The sequence below is a fragment of the Lampris incognitus genome, chromosome 7 (genome assembly GCF_029633865.1).
Source record: "Lampris incognitus isolate fLamInc1 chromosome 7, fLamInc1.hap2, whole genome shotgun sequence".
Classification (NCBI taxonomy): domain Eukaryota; kingdom Metazoa; phylum Chordata; class Actinopteri; order Lampriformes; family Lampridae; genus Lampris; species Lampris incognitus.
The window spans coordinates 8962090-8986355 of record NC_079217.1 but is presented as its reverse complement, the minus strand read 5'-3'; the positions used below and the strand labels follow the sequence as shown (position 1 = coordinate 8986355).

General features: G+C 48.7%; 1 protein-coding gene across 1 annotated transcript in view; it reads left to right on the top strand.

Moving 5' to 3' along the window:
* The first annotated feature begins 4407 nt into the window (after nucleotides 1–4407).
* Nucleotides 4408–24266, top strand: part of aplp2 (amyloid beta (A4) precursor-like protein 2) — a 94840-nt gene continuing 74981 nt past the window's right edge. Inside the window, 1 exon segment of the mRNA XM_056283728.1 lies at nucleotides 4408–4777. Coding sequence (XP_056139703.1) covers nucleotides 4706–4777 — 72 coding nt within the window. The 5' untranslated portion in view covers nucleotides 4408–4705.

Genomic DNA, 24266 nt, shown 5'->3' with positions numbered 1-24266 from the left:
ACACCCAGTACAGGCCTCCAATCCATCACAGGGCCCGCCCACACACACACACACACACCTAGAATTTAATATGGCCGTTTCACCTGACCTACATGTCTTTGGACTGTGGGAGGAAACCGGAGCCCCCGGAGGAATCCCACGCAGACACGGGGAGAACATGCCAACTCTGTTGTTCCAATGGAAATATTGGAACAAATGTCTGAACTGCTGTTTTTAGCTGTGTTCTTGTCTTGTGTTGTATTTCTTTGTTGTTGTCTTTAACATGGACCTACCTTTGTGTCTGAATAAAGTAAGATTTGGTGTTGTTATTGCCTTGGCCATCGATGCTGGGTGCATATTAACTTGGCCATGAATCAATAAGGCGTTGATTGAGTTTCTCTCCTGCCTTCTCTTTTCTAAACGACAGAAATATGCTGTGCTTCTTTCCCCTCCGCCCCTCCCTCCATTTTGCCCTAGAGCTTATGTAGGCCCCTCCAGCTCTTCTCAGATAGATATTGTCAAGTTTAGTTTGCAGCATTTGTAATTTATGTTTATCATCGTCAGTAGCTGATGGCTTATTGCAACGATACTTTATTTCTTTAATGATACTAATTTCTGATAATGTATTGCTTCCGCTGAGCGATTTTCCAAAATGAATAGAATATTCCCGAATTTTAAATTTCAAGAATTCCCATTTAGAAATATAGGATGTCACCGATTGATCAGTGCTCACGTTAGAGACTATGATTTTAATACCCTCGTCAAATGACTGGCATTTTAATAAACTAGAACTGAATTTCCAGTACCCTTTGTTTCTGCAGCCAACACCAGGGGATTTAAAAATCAACTTAATAAAAGAGTGATCTTTGAGAGGAGCTGCTGACATACTGCAGTCAGAGACACGGTTCATCAGAGAAAAAGAAATTAACCAGAAATCTATTCTGCATAATTTGGTTTGAACCAGGGATATTGCTTGGTGTCCGGACGTCTAACGCGCCAAGGATCTCACGAGTTGTAAGTGCTACACAAATCACCTCCCATAATTATGTTTGCAGTCGGATAGATGAGTTTAAGGTTTTCAATGGCACCAGAAACGTCTGAAACCAACTGTCTGTTTTGAGTTCATTTATGAAATCCATTGGCATTAACTAGAATACTGGAGCGAATGAAGGGGGCAACCACAGGAACTGCCGCAGCCGGGACGCGAACCCGTATGTCCCGCACCGCGGGAGACATCGCTAACCGCTCGACTAAAGGCTACGACCCGTTAGCCAAGGGCTACATAGCGTATTCGTGCGTGATGGTTACATTGCCCGTTTCTTCGGGAAAGGCGTCCCCGGCCGGACCATCACAGCGGGGGCGCGAACTCGTGTTATCCGGATCGCGGGCGACTACGTTAACCACTCGACTAAATGGTCTGACTCGTTAGCCCAGGGCTACCGAGCCTATTCGTCCGTGATCGTTACAATACTGTATTGCTCATCAATGTTCAGGACACAGATTAGCCAATGGCCATTGTTACTGTAACCTATTTTTCTGGACTTGCCTGTTAGTGATTTTAAGTTCCTGTTCTAAGCTGTTGCCACGGTATATGCCTTGAGCTCTTATTTTGAAGGCTGAAGAGAGAGCGGAAGTGCTGTACGCAGTGTTGTTGCTGCGGAGTTCTGTTGGGGGGGAAGAATCCAAATAAAGTGGTCCTCGTGTGAAAGTGGAGCCTCCGTATTTGTTATGTTATAGTTTCATACAGTATAGGCGACATCTACAAACCCTCGGTTACATTGGTGGCAGCGGTGGGATCCGGAAGTGTGCAGATCCTCAGAAGTCTCTTCGGAGCGCGGGAATAACAAAGCGCAAGGGCGCGCTTCCGGGGAGGGTGACGACTGTGAACTACTAATAAGACACGTCAGCCCTTAGCTAACGGGTCTGACCCTTTAGCCGAGCGGTTAGTGATATCGTCTTGTGGTGCAGGACCCCCCGTATCGAATCCCGCACCGGGCAAAAAAATAAACGGTTACATTACTAATCCTAAAGGTCACTAATTTACCATGTGAGTTACAGAACAGAATAGCCAACCCTGTGGACCTAGTGGAACCGTGATCAGAAAGAATTTAGTCCCCCCCCCCCCATGGGTTGATCCAGACTTTTTCATCCTCCGGTTTCGAGTGTTTCTTGCAACAGTATACATTTTGATTTTTCGCCCTTACAAAATAAAAACTATTGATTTCCTCTTAGTGTTATCTCTTAAGCCCCAAGTGAAACATAAGAAGAAGATAAAAACATTCATTATGAACACAATTAATAAGGCCAACTAACTGTGATTAAAGAGAAGTGAGAAAATAAGCCCAAAAGATAGGCAACGTCCCTTCAAAATGCAATATTACAAATAAACCATTAAAGCTATTTATTACACTCAAAAGGCCCTTTTAGTGCTTATTCAAATAGACAGTCGTCTGTTTACCTTGTACGCCCAGAATAATTTGCCTCCACTGTGGCCTGCTCAACATCAGCAGAGATGCGCCGAAAATGTACTTCACAGGCCTGTTCACTGTCGACACGGTCAACTGGAGACACAATACCCAGCCGGGTTCTCGGGCAGAGCCGCGCATCCTCTTGTGAGAAATTGACAACTTGACTGGGACGGTTTGATGCTGCCCACTCACCAGCGTTGGAATGACCGCCAGACCTGGAGGGGGCGGTATGTTCTCAGGCTCTACCAGCGGTTGAGCATCTTTCTCGGCCCCCCTAAGGGTTCCCTTTACCATGACAGTGGCTACGGATGATGCAGGTATGTGTACACCAGCGACTCTGGCAATGGCTTTCTTATGGACGTTGCCTTTCTGCATTTGCTGAAACACAGGTCTCCATTCTGAATCGAGTGTCCCACCCAGTGGAGTATCAAACTGAGACTGCATTAACTGCCTACACCTGCGAATGATATTCATACCAATGATACAGGGTTCTGTCATCTGGGAGCTCTTAGAGTCCTTCACAACCAAAAAGTCACAATCTGGGATTTGCATACTCATTGCTTCAACTTCCAATTCAAGGTAACCTAGATAAGGTATCTCTAGTCCATCTGCAGCAGTTATTCGAAGCCAGCTGAAGGTGGGATGCGCATCCTTCCCTTCCAAGTGCTCCCGAAAGAAATGTTCAGTGATGGTGCTTACATTGCTACCAGTATCCACTAAACAGTGTGCTGTAGGACCACCGATATTAAGCTCTCTTACTGGGCATTTTCCTATTGCATACTCTATCACCACTGCCACGTTTATTTTAAGCTGCATTCACAAATGTTTTCCAAACTATCAGAATAGGGACCCCACTCCTACCAACATTTGAAGCCGGGCGGATTAGACACGGGACATTCAAATCTAATTTTAGGGTCTTTATTCCAATAGTAAAATATGGCTTTAAAAACGGTAAGCGGTTCACAACATCACAACATCTAACTTAGCTCTGTCGGTATGAGGGTTTTTTTGGAGGGAACAACCTGCTTCAATTCAATGCAGCTCGAAATACAAAATATACTTGCGCTAGAAGAACCCCGCTACAATGTAGCGGTTTAGTTATCCACCCGTCTAGATCTCCCTCCTCTTCATCCTGCCAGCTAACCGCCTTCCCCCTGCCCCCCCACCCCACCCCACCCCAACTCCCTCCCCCCAAATGCTCAGAATCATCTGAAATGCCGAGAAAAGTGGTTTTTAGCCATTTTTAGAAAATGCATATTTTGCATAATTATGCATAATTATTTTAATTTTCTGCTATTTTCCTGGTCCTCTCTGGAACAATACCTACCACCTCCAAAAAAAATTAGGACCATAAGTGCATTTTTGCAAAAATGCATGTGTTTTGCATAATGCCAAAACATTTCCAAGTCCCAGAAATATTTTTTCATATAGGTGAAAAAATCAAAGATGCTCAGAATCGTCTGAAATGCCGAGAAAAGTGGTTTTTAGCCATTTTCAGAAAAATGCATATTTTGCATAATTATGCATAATTATGCATAATTTTAATTTTCTGGGATTTCCCCCTTACTCTCTGAGACAATACCTACCGCCTCCAAAAAGAATTAGGATCATAAGTGCTTTAGTTTTCGGTCCCGCTATCTACACTAACTAACACACACACACACACACACACGTTCCGAAAATATAGGAGTAGATGGATAGCAGCGGTTTTTTTGGAACGAATCCGCTCAAACCGGAAGTGTAGTTTTCCTGCTAAATCTGCTTGCCGTCGCACTCCAGGCCAGCTGGTGGCGGTAATGTGCCAACAAACTGGTTTCCCACCAAAAAAGAAAAAAGAAAAGAAAGGGAAAAATCCATTTGCGGGACTGGTGGAAGTTCGCTCGGTCGCCTGATGGCGCACTGTGTTTCTTTTATGAAACGTGGACACTGGAGACGGGGCTCAGATGAGACGAGACGCGGCCGCGCTTCGCCTTTCCCGAGCAGACGAGTGAAGCTTCTCCTCTGCGAGAGCCACGTTTTTTCTGTCGCCTCTTGCGGGGGGAAAAAAACAAGCGGAGCTGCAGTCGTCCCGCACATCGGAATTAGACCATCAGAAATCAAACCAAGGACCTCATCTGCTATTATTAATAGTATTATTATTTTTTTAATCATTATTATCACCCCTCCACCCCCCCCCGTCTGCTGGACGTCTCTTTCAAATATAACCTCCCAGGATAAGAAGTTATTTACGGCAGCAGCACCACCGGAGATCTCTGCAGATGGGTTCGGTCCCGGCTATATCTGCCCTTATTTTGGGCGTCGTGGTCCCAGCGTTGGCCGGCTATATTGAGGTATGGAAGACTCCACCAGAGATTTGTTTCCTATTTGATCCCGCGATGCGCTGAGAGACCGGCCGGGGCAGAAACACGAGGCGAAAGTAGATCCTCTCTCCCCCGGGCGCGTCAAGGCTGGTTTTCACTGAGCTGTTTTGATTTCTTGAATTAGATATTATTCAATATGGCATGGTAGTAGTCTTCACATTTTGGATAGACGAATATTTGTTTTTTTTTGGGGGGGGGGGTTTAGCCTCTACTTAACTGAGCCTCAGATTTCAGGCTGTCCGGTCCTATCTTGATTTGTTTAGCCTTTTGTGTGTCTGTTTAACGGGTTTTGCGAGGCCGTTCAAATACCTGGCCACCGTTAGACGTGACTAAACCTCTCTGCGGCTTAATCCCATGCTCGTATTTGCACATCCACTGCAGGTTGTTATTGAGAGCGGTGTGTGTGTGTGTGCGTCTGTGTGTGTGTGTTACAACATGGGGCCACCTGGAAAGTCCGTAACGAGAACGCCTGTATGATTTCTGCAGAGACCAAAACGAGAGACGACTGGCCAAGTGTCAGGCCTTCGGGCAAACACGCAACGATGCGTTGTGCCACGGTGCTCTCGCGTTTCCATTATCCGGCCTGCTCATCAAGTAGACGACGAAAAATCAGTCAAAGTCTGTGCGTCCTCTGGTCTAGTCTGTTCCCTGTGCGAGCAGCCTGGTTTCTCTCTTATTGACTGTGGCAACACAAGAATAAACGTAACCAGACACGATGTTGGCCTACATACATTCCTCAGGGTATATATATATATATGTGTGTGTGTGTGTGTGTATATATGTATACATGTATGTATATGTATATGAACTGGTGGAATTTTAATTCAAATGTCTCTGTATCCCCCCCCCTTGGCTTGCCTTGTGATTTAATAGGTTTATGATTGAATAGGTGTGCTGCTCCTTGTGCACGGAATACACCCGATTGCACGTCCAGATCTTTTATGACCCTTATCGCGCATTGGCCGTAAACCCGCGCGCGCGCACACATTTTTCTACGCGATAACCCTCATTGACTACATCTCCTCCCTCGCCCCTAACATTCATCTTAATCATCAGAACCGCACGTGTAACCCTTACCCTAACTTGAACCGAATCCCGAGTCTAACCTTAACCCTAAAATAAACCCTTGGGGAATTGAGGACGTGCCAAAACGTCCGTACACTGGGGGGAAAAACGTCTCCTGTGGTTATATCTCAAATTGGTCCTCAGAGATATAGCTGAACAAGTGCACGCGCACGCACTCGCACGCGCGCACACACAGTAATGGCCTACCTGGTGTCCCATTTTTCCGGCCAGCTTTATCAGTTATTGTTCCGAGACGCTGACGCCTGTAATGCCAGACGCGTCACAGGATAACAATGCACCCGTTTTCAGAGCAAACAGACCCAACGCCAGCAGAGTTGTGTTGTGTTGTGCTCGCCGCTGCTGAGGCGGACACGACCCAAAAGAGACATTTCACAAGACGGCTCCCCCTGGTAACACGGCGCCTTATCAGGCAAGGTTTTCCCCAGCACTCGCGTCAAAACCTCAGCCATTTTGAGTCCGTGCTGGCTGAGCTTGTGTGTGTGTGTGTGTGTGGTGGGGGGGTGTATAATGGTTATTATGTCTCCAGCAAAATCTATATATCTGCACTCTTGCTAAAAAGACCCAACCCCAGAAGAATGATTGCTCTAAAAGGCAGACTGAGGAGGCAGTCAAACCTGGTGATCGATACTGTGAAAGCTGTCCTGAGGCGAAGCATTAAATAAACCAATCACTTAGTCTGACCAGTCACCTGGATTAAATGAGGAGATTGATGCTGTCTTCCAATTTGCTAAGCCCGTGGGCGGCGGACAGCGGGTCAGAGATTTATGTGGTTTTGACTAACCAGGGCCCGTGGTGCGGCGACACGGGGCTGTGTCGTCTTCGTGGGATGCACGACGGTATCGGTACCGGTATCGGTATCGGCCGATAAAGGCTTTAAAATGAAATATCGGCATCAGCCCGAAAGGTCGATATGACAGGCCGATAAGATGACGCTTTGATTACGCGCCAGCGATGCAAAGCGTTGAGCAGACGCGTCACGTGGGCGGGGCTTCACGTGGGCGGGGCGGGGCGGGCTTCTTTACCTGCTACGCCAGTAGCGTCAGTGTTGCGTGAGGTTTCGTGCCAGCCGTATTTTCTGCGGAGACTTCAAGTCGGCTACTTTGGAAAACGGCTAAATTAGGTGGCAAATGCTTTAGCTGGCACTGAATTAATGATCATTTCCACTAACTGCAGGATCATGGGTACGCAGTGATTTGATTGATTTAGGATTTAAATGTGCAATGAACCCCCCCCCCCCCCCCCCCCGCAAGGTTACATTGCTGCGTGGCGTTGCCGCTGGTACAGTGGCGCCCCCAAGGGGTGGCCAGGGGGGGCCACGGCCACCCTGATACTATCACTGCCCCCCCCCCGCTGCCCCCCCCCAGCCACGAGTCGCATATGCAGAATATGCTTCTGATTATGCATAATAAGCTTCTATCTGATATCTTACATTAGGTGCTGTTCATTTAAATCAATAATGTATATTTTTCTTAACTCTCATATTGACAGTTTTCCACTAGCCTATACAGTATACTACAACAGCAGCATAGAATTCCCCAAATTCAGTCATGGCTTTTGGTTTTGGTGTGCCACCCCAAGATTTTCAGTGGCCCCATTTGGGCCCCCCCCCTATGAAACATTTCTGGGGGCGCCACTGCGCTGGTACAATGAGGTATTTATTTTAATCATTTTTGAACTGATTGTCCTCGTTCTTTCCACAGTTCTGTGTGGTTTCTACTTGTTGGGGGGCCGTGTACCCACCCGTGCGTAAAGAAAGTAAAAATAGAACCGACGCGTAAAAATAGAGACCGGCAGCGCGGCCTGTGTAGTAGCTTGTTTCAGTGCACTACAGGAGAGACTGGATGTTTTCTGCAAAACAATACAAAATGAATCCGTGCATAAATCAGTATCGTCATCAGCAAACAGCCAGAATGAGTTGGGAAATATCAGCATATCGGATATGAGCAAAAACCCAATATCTTGCATCCCTAGTTGTCTTCTCTCCCCCCCCCCCCCCGTCTTGGTGCATGTTTGTAAAAGCTGGTGGTGTGCAGAGAGCCTTGCGGATGGTCTTGCAGGGAGACAGCTGAGGCAGATCTTGCCGTGCTGACTCGCTGACTCGCACACACTCGCAGACCTTGAGCTGAATTTATGAGCGGCCCTGTGAGGGCCCTTCAGAGACCCACACCTCTTGTGCACTTCACCGTCCGGCAGGTCCCTACAGATTAACCCGGCTGTTGTAGAGGATAGACTGTCCAAGGTCAGAATGGCCCGCGTGCCACCACTGACAGGAGAATGGGAGGAGGGAGAAAAACGCATAGTAATTTTTTTTTGCAAGTTTCTGATGACAAAATAAAACAGACCATAGGAGAATGGCAGCACTCACCACCTAGTAAAAACCAACACAGAGATGGAAAGAGATGTTGATGTGGAAAAGTGACATGTACAGAACAATAGAGTAGAGTAGAGTAGAGTGCAACATAACAGAATAGAATATAGCTTAATTCTTGAAACCAAGGCTGGGAATTGGACCGCGTCGCTCTATCGTTGTATTGTCGAAATCCAAAGACAAATTTCTGTCTGTGTGATAGAGAACAAAGTGTTCTGATGAATACACGGGCGAGGTGGGGTGGAGGCGCAACAAAGGGCGTGCGAAAGTGAGAAGGACGGGCGTCATAAGAAGGAGTCGAAGGTGTCTGGCTGGGAGAGCTGGCGCTGGATCGGCTGGGGGAGCCTGGTCTGCCGCGTCCGGTGGGCCCAGGGACCGAGGCCCTGTCTGGAGCTTCTCGGGCGGTCTGACAGGACGCGGAAGCGGGGCAGGCTAAGCTAACTGCTAGGCCACGCAGACCGGCAGTTCCCACAGTCTATATATATATATATATATATACATACATACACACACATATATATATATATGCATATATATACACACACATATATATATGTATATACACACACATACATATATATATATTTTTGGATATGTTGGATGTATGCATTGCTGTGGGCTGGGGGAAACAATATTTCGTTTCATTTCATGTGCGCAAGTACATGAAATGACATAATTAAAGTTTCTGGTTCTGATTCTGATAAGGACAACCACGATCACCAACCCAGTTATTGGGTAAAGGTTATTGGATCACCGTGGCCTGTCATGTTGATAGTTTCCATCATTTCTTCCCACTCGTGAAGGCTGTCGTGCTTATTTGGTAGCGTTAAAGATGGAGAATCCCCCCCCCCACCCCCCACCCCCACCGGTCTTGGGGCCTGTTGTTCCTTTTCGCTCTTGTTTGCGGTTGTGGAGATGTTTGTGTTATCCTCCTTTACTTCCTTCTTTGAGCATTTAGGGATTCTCTCGCCCCTCAGCTGTGTAAACGGCCCCGTTCTGTCAGATACCTGTGAGAATTGCCAGATTGTGATCTTTGCGCCTCTGCAGCTGCGTTTCCCCCAGTCGGAGCCGAGCATCCCCACCATCACGGACGTCTTCATGACGCAGAGATTCAGGGGAGTTTCAGCCCTCTATTTATTTTTTGGGTTTTTTTTTATTTTTTTCTCTTTCAGGCCCTAACTTCCCTCTTCTCCGTCTCACTCTTTATGCCATTTCTGCACATTTCTTGTTATCTGGGAAACACGAAGCAGTGGACGGGGTTTGTTTTGAAGGGGGGGTTTTTTTTGTTTGTTTTTTTTCCTTTCAGCCTTCCTCGCCCGTGTTGTGGTTCTGGGCGGGCGGCTGTATCCGCTCGCGAGCCAATTTAGAGAACCGGGGCGCGGGCTACCGAGCAGCAGGTCCGTCCGGAGAATTGCATCACGGCGAGGCATTAGCCGACGCGCTTCCCACCGGATTAGTGGAACGGGGGAATAGCCGGGGTGGTTGATGCGCCGAGTACACCCCCGTCCTCCACGTGATTTAGCCGGCAGACTATCAAAGCCATGACGGGGCATTATTATTTTTTTGAAAAAAGATTGAGGAACGGTGATGTAATAGGCGACACATCTGTGGATTTCGTGCCAGTCACGGCGTTCACGAAAAACGCCCCCCCCCCTCCTCCCAGCGGCTCTGCAGCGTCCAAGTATATCGGTGTGTGTTGTGTTTTCATAGCATACTGGGGGTTTGTTTGTTTGTTTGGTTGTTTGGATGAGAGCCATTTAAAAGTTTTCAGCGTCGCTCTCACCCCGCGGGCTCGGTGGCCCTGGCCGTAAAGGCTCTTGTTTACAACCGCGTGTTAGTCACAACGGCCTTCAAGCTGATTCCCTCCAAAAACATAAATTCCGGATCGGATAGGAAAACCTGGCTGCCCGATGCACAGAGCACGTTTTCTGACACTAGAGAAAATGAAAAACCCCCCCAAAAAAAATAAAAATAAAATAAAACATGACTGCTCGGCAGAGCCCCCAGAATGACTGTAGCGTTGTGCCTGCTGCTGCTGTTTGGTCGCAGTCCTCGTTCAGCAGCGTTTTCATTATCATCTCAGGGTTGTGTGTGTGTGTGTGTGTGTGTGTGTGTGTGTGTGTGTGTGTGTGTGTGTGTATGTTTTGGCCTGCGTGTGAGGGTTCACATGCGTTGACGGTCACGCTCGCCTCTGTTCGTGTGCACCGGCGTGTCCGTGTTTACAGTGGAATATCGGCGGGTGGTGCACCGTTGCATGCGAACGGTTGGCCACCAGTCAGCGGCGATTGTCCAGGGGCGGTGCTGCGGAGGGTTGAATGGCTGTGTATGAGAGGCTTTTGTGTGGCCCTGAATAGCGGGGTGGGGGTAGGGGGGGGGGGAGAGATCCGGGGTGTCGATTACCACACAAAGGTGATAAAGACACCACAGAGAGATGTGGGGGGGGGGGGGAGAAGGGGTCTGCGGGTTGATGGGTGGGGTGGTGGGGGTGGGGTGGTGGCAATGATACCGACACACTTTACAGGACTCCCCAATCCGCTGTGCTTTGCAAAACATAACAGGATGTGTGTGTGTGTGTTTTTTTTTTTTTTTAAACAATTGTCACTTCCTTGTTTCCAGAGCCTTCTCGCTACACCTGTCCAGGTGGCGCAGTGGGAGGGTTAAGCTCGGCGCGGGGCCGCTCGTCTCCTCTCTAAGCTGCGGGGATTGCTGCTTTTGATCAACGTGTCCTGTCAGGTCAGTCAGGTGGAAGGCAACAGCCTGCTCTTCCCATCAGCGGAGTCGACCTCGGCCGCCCTCGAATTCATAGATTAGTCCGTAACACCGGGCTTTCAGTTGTTCGGCTTGGCCCCGTGTCCCCTCGAATCCGCTTACCAGCAAGAAACACTCTGCGCCTATAGCTTTGCGGAGGGAAAGGTACTAATCCCTGAATCCAGCCCCTTCCTGGGTGATATAGACTCATGCATGCATTAGCAACACACACACACACACGTGTGTGTGTGTGTGTGTGTTATCATGAATGTTACTTAGCAACACACAAGCGTACGTGTTGGTTCATCTAACCATTCACTCGCTCAGGAGCTTATTTCCACACCCCAAGGAGGCAAAAAAAAGAAAGAAAAAGTGACGCAAAGGCAAAATACAGTGAGTCACCTGTCTGACAGCAGTGGTTTGTCATCTGATCGATGCTTTGTGACTCATGAGAAAACAATCCGACTAACAGGAAGTAGGGAGGGTCATCTTAAACTCTTAAACTTCTCTTACTCCTTTCATTTCCCCCAAACTAACAGTGGGTCACTGCTGTGTGTGTATGTATATATATATATATATATATATAGATATATAGATATCTATATCTATAGATATATAGATATATAGATATATCTATATATATATCTATATATATATCTATATATCTCTCTATATATATCTATATAGATATATAGATATATATCTATATATAGATCTATATATATAGATATATAGATATATATATAGATATATATATATAGATATATATAGATAGATATATATACACTACCAGTGGGACACTGCTGTGTGTGTGTGTGTGTGTGTGTATATATATATATACACACACACTCACACATACACACACTCACACATACACACACATCTACCCTCCTCTGTCTGTTTTGGCCTCTTGTCTCCGTCTCCATTTCTGGTCCTCTCTCCCTCCGCCCCGGTCGTCTCTCTCTCGCCAGGCCTATACACGTCTTCTGGAGCCGTGCCATCCGCAGCCACACTCGCCGCTGCTCATCCCGGAGATTTAAATAGAGAGGCCTCGTCGGACGAGCCTCGTTCTCACGACGCCAGGCTTTGTCTCTCAGGCTCCGCGTGCTCTAATTATCCGGTGTTCGCTGAGCCGCCTTCACTCGCTTTCCCCGAGCATGAAGTGTGTGTGTGTGTGTGTGTGTGTGTGTGTGTGTGTGTGTGTGTGTATATATATACAAACTCCGTTAAATGAAACACTCAGCAGTAGGGAAAGTGCCGGAGCAAAATAACGCAGCGATTCAAGTAATTCCTTAATTGACAGTACAGACCTGTTTCATGACAGCTGATGATGGCCTATGGCGTGAAATATCTCCATCCATTATCCCGACCGCTTATCCCGCTCTCAGGGTGGCGGGGGTGCTGGAGCCTATCCCAGCAGCCGTTGGGTAGCAGGTGGGGGGGGGGGACACCCTGGACAGGCCGTGTGTGTGTGTGTGTGTGAGACGACCATGGGCGACTCGGGTTCGCATCCCGGCTGCGGCGGTTCCCGACTACCCCCCCCCCCCCAATCCGCTACATTGGTGTCAGAAGTGGGACGGTGAGACCGTGAGGCCACGGAAGCGCGTGCGCCCAGAGGCGTGAGCCAGCTGATATGCTGGGGGTGGGGTTGGGTGGGGGTGGGGGGTAGTGTCACGATCATGAATGAGTAGACTCGCCAGCCGGTTGGCTAACGGGTCAGACCGTTTAGTCGACTGGTTGACGTTGTCGCCCGTGTTGCAGAAGACCCGGGTCGGCGGGCGCGTGTGTGTGTGTGTGTGCGTGTGTGTGTGTGTGTGTGTGTTTACCAATGTAGTATGCGCTCCTCCTCCGGGTGGATCGTCTGGGTACAGCTTGGAAATGTTCGTGCGGCGTTTGCGACTCATCTTACAGCTCAACTCATCCCGTATTTAGTCTTTTTTTTGTGTCCCCGATGAGAGGGCACGGGCACGAGGAGAGGTGGGCAGGGGGAGGGAGAGAGAGAGGGAGAGAGGGAGAGAGAGAGAGAGAGAGAGAGAGAGAGAGAGAGAGAGAGAGAGAGAGAGAGAGGGAGAGAGAGAGAGAGAGAGAGAGAGAGGGAGAGAGAGGAGAGAGAGAGAGAGAGAGAGAGAGAGAGGGAGAGAGAGAGAGAGAGTCAGCGGGTTCAAGCTGACATACTCTTGACTGCACATAGGCCAGGCTGCACAAGTCCCCGCCGTATGTGGGCCAATCCCCATTTGCAATTCCCTTCATTCACTCAGCTGTGTACCCAGCCATGGAGAGCGGCGCTACACCCAAGCTAGTCCCGTTTCCAGCGGCGGCGGCGGCGGCGGGACCCTGGTCGCCTGTGAATTCCTGTCAGTATTGTAGTTCACGCCGCCGAAGAAGAGCTCAGCAGTGTGTAGCCTTAAGTGCACACGGCCGGCTGCATGGCGTGCATGCGGTGTCCTATCGGAGCAGCGGCCTTCCTGTTAACGGGGCGGAGAGAGGAGCCGACTCTTCACCCCGGCAAGTTGCGTCGACGGAGAGCGTCCCCGTGACCCCCCGTGACCCGCCACGGCGTTTTATTTATGCCTGCTTTTGTTTTCTGCTGGAGAATTTGAATGCAGACGGAGTAGGCGGGTTAAACCCCGTTGCCCGTTGTGTGTGTGTGTGTGTGTGTGTGTGTGTGTGTGTGTGTGTGTGTGTGTGTGTGTGGCTGCCTTCGCTGGCTCTGAGTCACTCTCGCTGCCTTGTGTGTTTTTTTCTTCTCTCCTTATGAATAAAATATCTGCTGCTCCGCCCGTGAGTTGCAGCGGCGCGTGTGTCCCTCCACCTATACGTCCCCGTCTGTCTCCTTATCTCTTCTTGTCTGTGTCGAGGTATGTCCTTGGTTGTGTTGTGTTGTGTGTCTGTGTGTGTGTGTCTGTGTGTGTGCAGGAGTGGGGGGTTGTACTCCACCTGTCCTCATGTCCTGGGGGGGGAGGGGGGCATCTGTCTCTCTCTCTCTCCCCCCTCTCACTGTCTCTCTATCTCTCTGTCCCCCCCTCTGTCGCTCTCTCCATCTCTGTCCCCCCTCTGTCACTCTCTCTCCCCCCCCTCTCACTGTCTCTCTATCTCTCTGTCCCCCCCTCTGTCGCTCTCTCCATCTCTGTCCCTCTCTCTCTCCATCTCTGTCCCCCCTCTGTCACTCTCTCTCCCCCCCCCCTCTCACTGTCTCTCTATCTCTCTGTCCCCCCCTCTGTCGCTCTCTCCATCTCTGTCCCTCTCTCTCTCCATCTCTGTCCCCCCTCTGTCACTCTCTCTCCCCCTCTCACTGTCTCTCTATCTCTATCTCTCTGTCCCCCCCTCTCTCTGTCGCTCTCTCCATCTCTGTCCCTCTCTCTCTCTCCGTCTCTCTCCCCCCTCTGTCACTCTCTCTCCCCCTCCCCGTCTCACTGTCTCCCCCTCTCACTGTCTCCCCCTCTCTCTCTGTGCCCCCCCCCTCTCTCCGTCTCTCTGTTTGGTTTGCTTTTGTAAGGTTCATAGCTCTTGGTTTTGTTGTTCCAGCAAGTCAGTGTTATATTCTCCCCCTCCCCTCTCTCTGTCTCTCTGTCTCTGTCTCTGTCTGTCTCTCTGTCTCTGTCTCTCTCTCTCTTTCTGTCTGTCTCTGTCTCTGTCTGTCTGTCTGTCTGTCTCTGTCTCTGTCTCTGTCTCTGTCTGTCTGTCTCTCTGTCTCTGTCTCTGTCTGTCTCTCTGTCTCTGTCTCTCTCTCTCTTTCTGTCTGTCTCTGTCTCTGTCTGTCTGTCTGTCTGTCTGTCTGTCTGTCTGTCTTCCCCTCCTTTGTTGGGTCTGTAGCTGCACAGCTGTTGGTTTTGTAAGACCGGTGGTCTCTCTCTCTCTTGCTCCCCCTTGCCTTTGTCAGGTGTCGTATAGTGTTTGGTTTGGTTTGGTAGGCCCAGTGAGTCACTGGCGGGCTGGGCCGAGGCCTGGCGTGGCCTGCGCACTGATTTATCTGCCTGGCTTTATTTGTCGAATGGCCCCCCGGGGGGGGTGGGGGGGTGGGGGGGGGGTTAGGGAATGAATGCAGACAGCTAAAATATCATAGAGCCAATTTAGCTGTGCTGTGGGCATCGTCTCCTGCTGTTTGCATGCTCAAGCACAGGAGTAGATGCATGGGAATACATTACTGCAGGCTCTTCTTCCTCTTCTTGCCCCCCCGCCCCCCCCGCCCCGCCCCGTGCTGAGTTGTGCCTCTGTTGTCGAACAAGAACATTCAAATCAGACCCAGTTTTCCAGCCCTCACTCATAATTGATGTAGCTTTTCTTTTCTCTTTGTGTATTTGTTTCTTTGTTCTGTTGTTTTCTGTGTGTGTGTGTGTCTATAGTATGTATTTCTGTGTGTGTGTGTGTGTGTGTGTGTGTGTGTGTGTCTATAGTATGTATTTCTGTGTGTGTGTGTGTCTATAGTATGTATTTCTGTGTGTGTGTGTGTCTATAGTATGTATTTCTGTGTGTATGTGTGTGTGTGTGTCTATAGTATGTATTTCTGTGTGTATGTGTCTATAGTATGTATTTCTGTGTGTGTGTGTGTGTGTGTGTATGTGTGTAGTATGTATTTCTGTGTGTGTGTGTGTGTCTATAGTATGTATTTCTGTGTGTGTGTGTCTATAGAATGTATTTCTGTGTATGTGTGTGTCTATAGTGTGTATTTCTGTGTGTGTGTGAGGGTTTTTTTGTTGTTGGTCTATACCTGTGTGTCATTTTCTAGCTGTAGTGTGTATTAATGCATCTGTGTGTAGTGTGTATTTGTCATAGCATGTCTGCTTTGTTGCCGTGTCTTTGTGTTTATCTAGCCCTGTTTGTGCCATTACACGGTTTTGTATGGTATTATTGTATGAATCCGTGTGTTTGTGTATCTGTCTAGCCCTGTCAGTGCCTACGAGTCTGCTGCTTTTGTGTGCGTGTGCGTGTGTGTGTGTGTGTGTGTGTGTGTGCGGCGCTGATTTGTGCGCCATGACAGAAAGGGCTTGTTCGATCAGGTCCCCCCTCAGGTCGTCTGCATGCGTGCCCAGGTAAGCAGGGTTGAAGGGTGCGTGTGCGTCTGTGTGTGTCTGTGCATGTGTGGTGGTTTGCGGGGTGAGGGAGGGAGGGAGGGAGGGGGGGGGGGTAGTTAGCTGGCTCGATAAGCGGGTGGGAAGGCTGGCAGGCTGCCTTGCCGCCACAGCGCCTCTGTTTTGCCGAGCAACGCCGCACAAACACTCCACGTCCGTCGTCGGCCGGGGGAAAACAAGGGCGTGTTAGTTGGTTACCTCCCCGTCCGTCCTACATCCTGCCTGATTGCCCTCGTATCGGTCCCTCCGCCCCTCTCCCCCCCCCCTCCTACACACTCGCCCTATCTCTCTTCCTCCCACCGGCCCCTGATGTGGAAACGGTATCGCCCAGAGTGGAACCAAGGACACCGGGGACTACATCCTCCGTTTCGTCCCCCTGATTATTCCTGTATTCTTTATTTCCACGAATGGGGGGCGGGGCGGAGGGAAATGTCAGAGTGGTTGGAGACGGAGGCGGTGCAGTGTAACGGTATACCCCCAGAGAGAGGCCTGCCGCCGCCGCCGCCGCCGGTGCATCGGCTGTGTGATGGTCCCAGCTAGCAGGCTGTCTGATACAGCACTTTCTCAAGGAGGAAGGTGTCCAAGGACAAACGGCAGCCCTGTACAATGGCCCACCCGGGACACCGGGCGAGGCAACTGGGAGATTCCACCTCCGGACGGAGGTGGGGGTGGTGGGGGTGGGGGGGGGGCATAACAATAGCTATGTCGCCTTACACACAGGAGGAGCCTTAAGAGGGATATTTTTCTTCTGCGTTGGAAATTATATTTTTTTTTAAGTCCCCTCCTCCCTCTAATTAAGTGTGTGAGAGGTGTTCATGCATGAAAGATGGCCTAGGACACCCCCCCCCACTTCTCATCAAGGAAATCGAGTAAAAGAGGAGGTTGGTATGTTGGGTAATTTAATGAGGGACGCCATGTAAACGAGAGGTGGAACCCGGAGAGCGGGAGAGAAAGGTAGAGCCGTAGCGAGGAGCTCGCGTGAAGCAATTTTCCGAGTCTAAAAAAAGGAGCCTGGAAGAAAGTGTGTGGGGGGGAGGGGGGGGCAGGATTTAATGCAACTTTTCAAAGATGGAAGAGGAAATAGGAGGCCTTCGAGAAAAGGAAGACTACATACAGACTTCTCGGAGACATTTGCAGCTAAGCCCCACACCCCCCTGAGAGTCTGCTGACGGGATTCCTCTTGTACTCCTCCACTTATACTCTGCACTTGTTAGGACAAACAAATACTTGTTGTTGTGTATTTGAGCAATTCGTGCTTTAGATTCGCAACACTGTGCTGGCCATGAAGGAGCCCCCCAAGAATATCTAGTCTGTGTAGTTGTCTCATTTTGTTTGAGTACAGGGTGTGTGTGTGTGTGTGTGTGTGTGTGTGTGTGTGTGTGTGTGTTCACCTCCACTCATGACCCGATTGTACAAAGTCCATTAAGCATTCTGTAGCCATCCGGCCCTCTACCCAGACGAGGCAGCGGCTGAGCAACAACCCTGACATTACTGCTGTAGGACCTCCCTCGTTAATTCTCTATCTAATGAGTACGGGTTTCCGTTATCTTCCCTGCAAGAAGTTGTTCGGAGACCGTTCTTGCTGAAGTTACGAAATTACTCTGAGCAACACATGGAAGTCTATAATGATGTCTCTTAAAGGCGAATGATCAGGTTCTTCAACATTATCTCTATATGTATATATCTATATCTATATGTATGTTGTGGGGATGACGCTCCAGTAATACGGAGCAGTATTCTGCTCGTCTCCGAAACACAGCTGAAATTGTGTCCGTGACGTCACAGTGGCGTCAAATTTTCTCTCTAAGAAAATGGAAATATCGGGGTGTCCACGTGGCGTAGTGGTCTATTCCGTTGCCTGCCAGCACGGGGATCCCGGTTCGAATCCCGCTGTTGCACCCGGCTTGGTCGGGCATCCCCACAGACGCAATTGGCTGTGGCTGTGTCTGTGGGTGGGGAGCCGGATTGTGGATGTGTGTCCTGGTCGCTGCACTTAGCGCCTCCTTCGGTCGGTCGGGCGCCTGTTCAGGGGGGAGGGGTAACTGGGGGGGAATAGCGTGATCCTCCCACGTGCTACGTCCCCCTGGCGAAACTCCTCACTGTCAGGTGAAAAGACGCGGCTGGCGACTCCACATGTATCGCAGGAGACGTGGTAGCCTGCAGCCCTCCCCGGATCGGCAGAGGGGGGTGGAGCAGCGACCAGGAAGGCTCAGGTGGGGTAATTGACTAGATTCAATTGGGGAGAAAAGGGGGGGGTGGAAATATCAATGCTTTACAGCCATATAATGTAGAGTTGTTATTTGCTTTCTCTTATACAGCTGAATGTAGGGCTGATATTCACATTTCCTTGTACAGTGTAGCCTATCAGCAAGTCCAGGAAGTACATTCTCTTATTCTTGGATTGTTTGCCAGTGACATCACCAGCAGACACAATTTCGACGGCCTTTCAAAGACACCCAGAACACAGCTCAGTGTCATGGCCGGCTGAGTGTTATCTCTACAATAGGTGACAAATGAGAAGAAAAACCTGAACACTTGACCCCTTCAGTGAGGGGGTCCAGGGGCATTTTCCTGGCATGGTTTGGGTCCACTTGTCCCCTTAGTGGGAAAGGTGACTGACTGCAAAGCAATACAAAGTTATTCTGAGTGATCACCTTTATCCTGTGATGAGACGCTCCTATCCTGATGGGAGTGGTCTCTTCCAGGATGACAGTGCCCCCCATCCACAGGGCACGAGGGTTCACCGGATGGTATGATGAGTAGGAAAATGGTGTAAATCATATGCTACGGCCTTCACAGTCGCCAGATCTCAACCCAGTGGAACACCTATGGGAGATGTTGGACCGATGTATTAGACAGCACTCTCCGCCACCATGAGATTTCGTGTCATAGTCACGAACTTTAATGACACTGAAATCATGCCGGGGGACATGATGTCACTGAAATGTTCTTGTCCGGCACCATGAAGTTGTATCCAATGCATTCCTATGGGCCAAGTTTTTCTTGCGTGAGTCACGTTATCAAAATGCTGGCTCTGGCTGGTCTGGCCTCCCGGGAGAATGCCGGTCACTTACGTATATTTGAAAACACAAAAACGACCTTAACCCTAACCCTAACCGCCGTAGTTTTTGTGAAATATATGACATTCGATTATGAAGAAAGGCTGAATTGAAATGCTGGAGGAGCTGACGCATCGCTAGTCGGAGGACTGCTTATTTCACCAGATGACATCTTGTGGTTTAAAGGGATGAGCTTTAACAACAGCTGAATAATGCTCTGAGGCAGACGAAGCAACATTCCTTTTTCCTTTTTCATTAGAAAACTGTCTCCTGGCTGCTGCCTCTGCGAACCCTTTATCAGCCTTTGTGATCCTACATAAAACCCAATCAGGCGCTCAGGAGTATTTCATTAGTTTGAGATAAGAATATCGCTCCAAGCTTCAAACCCAAATCAGAAATAGCGGCCCGTTTTGAGACTAAAACCAGTAGGAGGGATTTCATCCCGTGCCGCTAATTATACTGTGTTCTGAGCAACTAGACGTCTTTATTGACCACACCCCCGCTCTCCCCCTCGCATCTACCCACAGCGCGTTGGGTGTCAATCATGCGAGGACTCTGCTGAGACTCGTCAGGCCAACTATCAACATCACAGTGTTGGTTTGGATTTGTGATCTCTCACCCAGGGAGTAATGAGAGCGTTGCTCTCAGTGGGGGGTCCGTCGGGAGGAATAAGGCAGGGCCGGGGATGATTGAAGCAAACGATTCAACTCCGGGTCTGGAGATGAACGCCCTTGCTGTGAAGGCTGCGGTTTCCTCGCCACAGAGAGATGACTGACAAGCCACCGGCTTCCTCGTGTCTCATCGGCATAATGTGCTCTGCACTCGTTTGATTGAACTCTCTCCTCCTTCCCCCTATGGGGGAGGTGGTGGGGGAGGAGGGGTGCTGGCAATGCAGAGCATAATGACAGATAAGTATGTCTGCCTCACATTCCTCATTTCACCTTCCCGGCAAAGATGGCCACCATCGCATCATCGGGAGGCATTTGGAGCTTAGGACGCTGTAGATGCATGGGTTGCCGTCTGTCCCCATCTGCTGAGACAGAGCAGGGAGGTGGAATTTATCCTAGCCTCATCCCGGGAAGTCACGGGGGTCAGATGCAAGTCTATATGGGCATGTTTCCATCTCGGCTCCCCTTTGTGACATAGGAGCGCCCAGGTGATGGTAACAGCCCTGATGGCGTAGAACTGAGCATCGGCACGTGCATCCTTGACTCAATATTACAGTTATATCTTAATGCAAATGTGATATTGCGCTTTTTCAAATATCCCAATGATACAAATGTTGTGATTCAGTCGTACGATTGTTTGTAAGGATTCATCTCCTCTTATCTAAAAGAAAATGAACAAAATGCATTTACTTTAAGCCCCGTGTGCCACCGAAGCTTAAAACACAAGTATGCCAACAAGTCAACTCAAGACATTCAGAGGTCATTGTATCGAACATCTTCGCGGCATCTGTTCATTGTACTGAAATGTGAGGCTTAGTATTGCACTGAATCGATTTCCTCTCATACCGTTGTGGAAGTCCAACTTGACTCTAAACAATTGTGTAGTATTACTGTTGGATGCCGTCTTGTGTTTGTATTACAGAGTTCGTAGATGAGTACATGTGAAGATCTTTTGTGTATGCTCTCTCATTTGAAGTCTGTATATGTACACCGTGCCTACTCGTAAACTGGAATTCAGAGAAAAGTTCCGGTTAAATGTGTACATGGGGAATTAATTTGTTTCTGATCCTGAACCGATGCTGCTAAAGTCGAACTTCTTTCCTCCTCCGTCTCCAACCCTCTTCGCCCTGTTACCCAGCGGTTCTCCGTGCAGGCTAATCTCTGATAAGGCACTGTGTTTGAAGTTGCCCTTGCTCTTATTTCCTTTTTCTTTCCTCCGCTAGCCTCTAGCTGGCTCAAGTGCTGCCATCTCATTTTCCAGTGCGGCCTCGTGGCATGTCTCACAGCTTCGTTAGAGAGACCGGAGGTGGTGTCTCCATGTTGTCCTTGAGGCTGTTTCATCTCTCTTAATAATTGTCCGCTGCAGCTGAGCATCCTAGTTTTCCCGGTATCTCTGATCCAAGTACCATTCAGCTACTTGCTTCTTCTGCCACCGCACCACAATGTTAAAGACAAATTAGTACATTTTTAAAGATGATATCTGTGAATTATTGTCCATTAATAAAGTGTTATTTTATCCATCTGGACCATGGGGTGACGTTACCACTGTTGAAATTTTTGACCAGGCAAGTTGAAAGCTGGTGCAGTGGCAAAGACGTTCCTACTCAAACAGGAAACCGGACTGAAACGTGGTGATGCTTCTGTTGGACAGCTAATCCACCAATTCTACACTCAATATTACTGAACAACAGTTTTCCCATATAGTTTGATGTAGTTTGTAACTGTGTTAGCTTTGGCCCCAGGATCAATTTTTACAAAGCTGGGAGCTGTTTACTTCTGTGCTGACGGCACACAAGTGACAATGGCTGCTATACAATCGTTTGTAGTTCTCACTACCAGAGGGAAAGCAAGAGCTGAAAAAATCACGGATTTCACCTTTAAAGACGACGCGAAATGGCATTCAGAGTATATCGGTAAAGTGACATATTTCCAAGTAAAGGAGGATGTCTGGTTGGAATTCGGGGCATGTAATTTGAGCCTTCAGGATTTTCATGAGATTGTGCAATTTAAGATGCTGGAAGTGGTGAGGAAAAACATTTTTATATTTTTGGTTAATGTTGCTCGCATGCCCGCTCAGACTTGGTTGGTTTAGAGGAAGTTAAGGGAATTAGAATTTGATTTTAATCTAAACAAATTAAAAGGAATTTCCTTTTTCTTTTTTTTCTTCTTTTTTTTGCTATATGTCATTGAATATGTGTATAATATGACTGGGTAGAGTACCCTTTTGCTGCAATAACAGCCATGATTCTCTTGGGGTAAGTATATACAAGCTTTGCGCATTCTTCAGGAGTAATTTTTGCCCATTCTTCTCAGCAGAATTTGCACAGGTCTCGCAGGTTGGTGGGATGGTGCCTCTGGACTGTGATTTTTAGTCTGTGCCGTAGATTTTCAATGAGGTTGAGGTCCGGACTTTGACTTGGCCACTCCAAACCGTTCACCTTTTTGTTGCTGAGCCATGCCATTGTTGCTTTAGCCTTGTGCTTAGGGTCATTGTCATGCTAGAAGTTGAACCTTCTCCCAAGCTTCAGTTTTATGGCAGACTGCAACAGGTTTTCTTCCAATATTTCCCAGTATTTAGCTCCATCCATTCTTTCTTCAATTTGAACAAGGTTCCCAGTGCCTGCAGCTGAAAAGCAACCCCATAGCATTATGCTGTTGCCGCCATGCTTCACTGTAGGGAGGGTGTTTTTTAGGGCATGAGCAGTGTTAGGTTTGCGCCACACATAACGCTTTGAGTTTTGGCCAAAAAGCTCAACTTTTGTTTCATCTGACCACAAAACCTTTACCCACATCCTAAGTGGGTCTCTCTCACGCTTGGTACCAAACTCCAAGTGTGCTTTTATATGCATAGTTTTGAGCAATGGCTTCTTTCTTGCCATCCTCCCATACAGGCCAGATTTATGGAGAGCCTGTGATATGGTTGACTTATGCACATTTACTCCAGTTTCATCCACTGACCTCTGGAGCTCCTTCAAAGTGATTGCAGGATCATCTGTGGCCTTCCTCACCAGCCCACGTCTTGCTCGGACACTTAGCTTTGAGGGACGGCCTGCCCTGCAAAGTGTCTGGGTGGTGTAATACCGCTTCTACTTTCTGACAATGGATCCAACAGTGTTCGGTTGGACATCCAAACACTTGGATATTGTTTTGTATCCCTTTCCCGCCTTCTGCATTTTAATCACGTTGTCGCTTACTTCAGTGTTACGCTCCTTTTTCTTCATTTTCTGATGGAGTTCGCGCCCGGCTAATGAACGTTACGCAGAGTGATTTTTATACCCATGAACGAAACCATTACTTTAATATCTTACAGATGCACACCAATTATGTCTAGTTGTGTTTACCTGAGTTTGCTTTAGGAACAATTTGTCATTTGTGTAAAGTTGGAGCTTTCAGAGGACAAGGGGTTGAATACTTAGTTTTTTAATTTATTAATAAAAAGTCAGCAAAACATAGCTTATTTTGGCTTTGGGAACATGCTGTTAGAGCTTATGGGTTCACAAAAATAATGTTGTTTGGGAACAGATGTGTGAGTATCTTTCATAATCCAGAAATTGGCGATGACTGTCAAGGGGGTTGAATACTTCTGCAAGGCCCTGCAAATCCCGAGACCCGTGGTTTATTTTTTGACCGCCCGCAGCAAAGTTAAAACTGCATTCTCCCGTGAGATTTGCGTTGGGGGGATCCCAAACCCAATGCAGTCCTCTAGTTCATACCCGCTCCCATCACTCCAATTTTCCTCTCGCTCTACTTCCTCCTGATATACCGTATCTTCATCACGCCCAGTTTCTGGTCCTGTTGCTCGACAATTACATTGTCATTAACTAGTGAAGAGGAAGCAGAGTGGGAAGGGGTCTGGGCTGCTTGAGAGAGAGATGTCAGTGACGTCATGGTTTGCTGGGCCCAGCCGAGATGTCCTGTTGCCGTGGTTTCTTTTTTTGTTGGCGAGTCCGCCTGGCTGCTTTCTGGGGAGCGGTCGCGTGGAGCCGCATGCTGATGATGGAGTTGTGCCGAGGGGATGTGTAAACCGCAGTTCCAAAGATTTCGCATTAGTTTCTCCATCTGAAATGCAACGGCGATGTGGCGATTCTGCTGGACCTTCGTTATTACAGCTGAAGAGCATTACGACATAGTTGGATGGAGGGGCCGAAGAGAAACGGACCCGTTGACTACAAACAAGAGGTAGCAGCCGTCGTGGCTCGTGTGCCGTCGGCTCGCCAGTAAATACTCCGCACCCTCGTGACAATGAGATCCTCGGACCAAAGCGAAGGCAGGCAGTCTGAATTTCATATTGATCGTCTGTCCAGCAGAAGCATCGCCACATCGGTGTCACATTTCAGTGGTTTTTTCCCCCCTGCTTGAGTTGTTTCCAGCGCCACATGTTTGCTGCAGCACCAGTGTTTGCCCTAGCCGGTCACAAATTCCTAAAGCAGTATAACGGAGAGCGTCTCCAACCACGGTAAA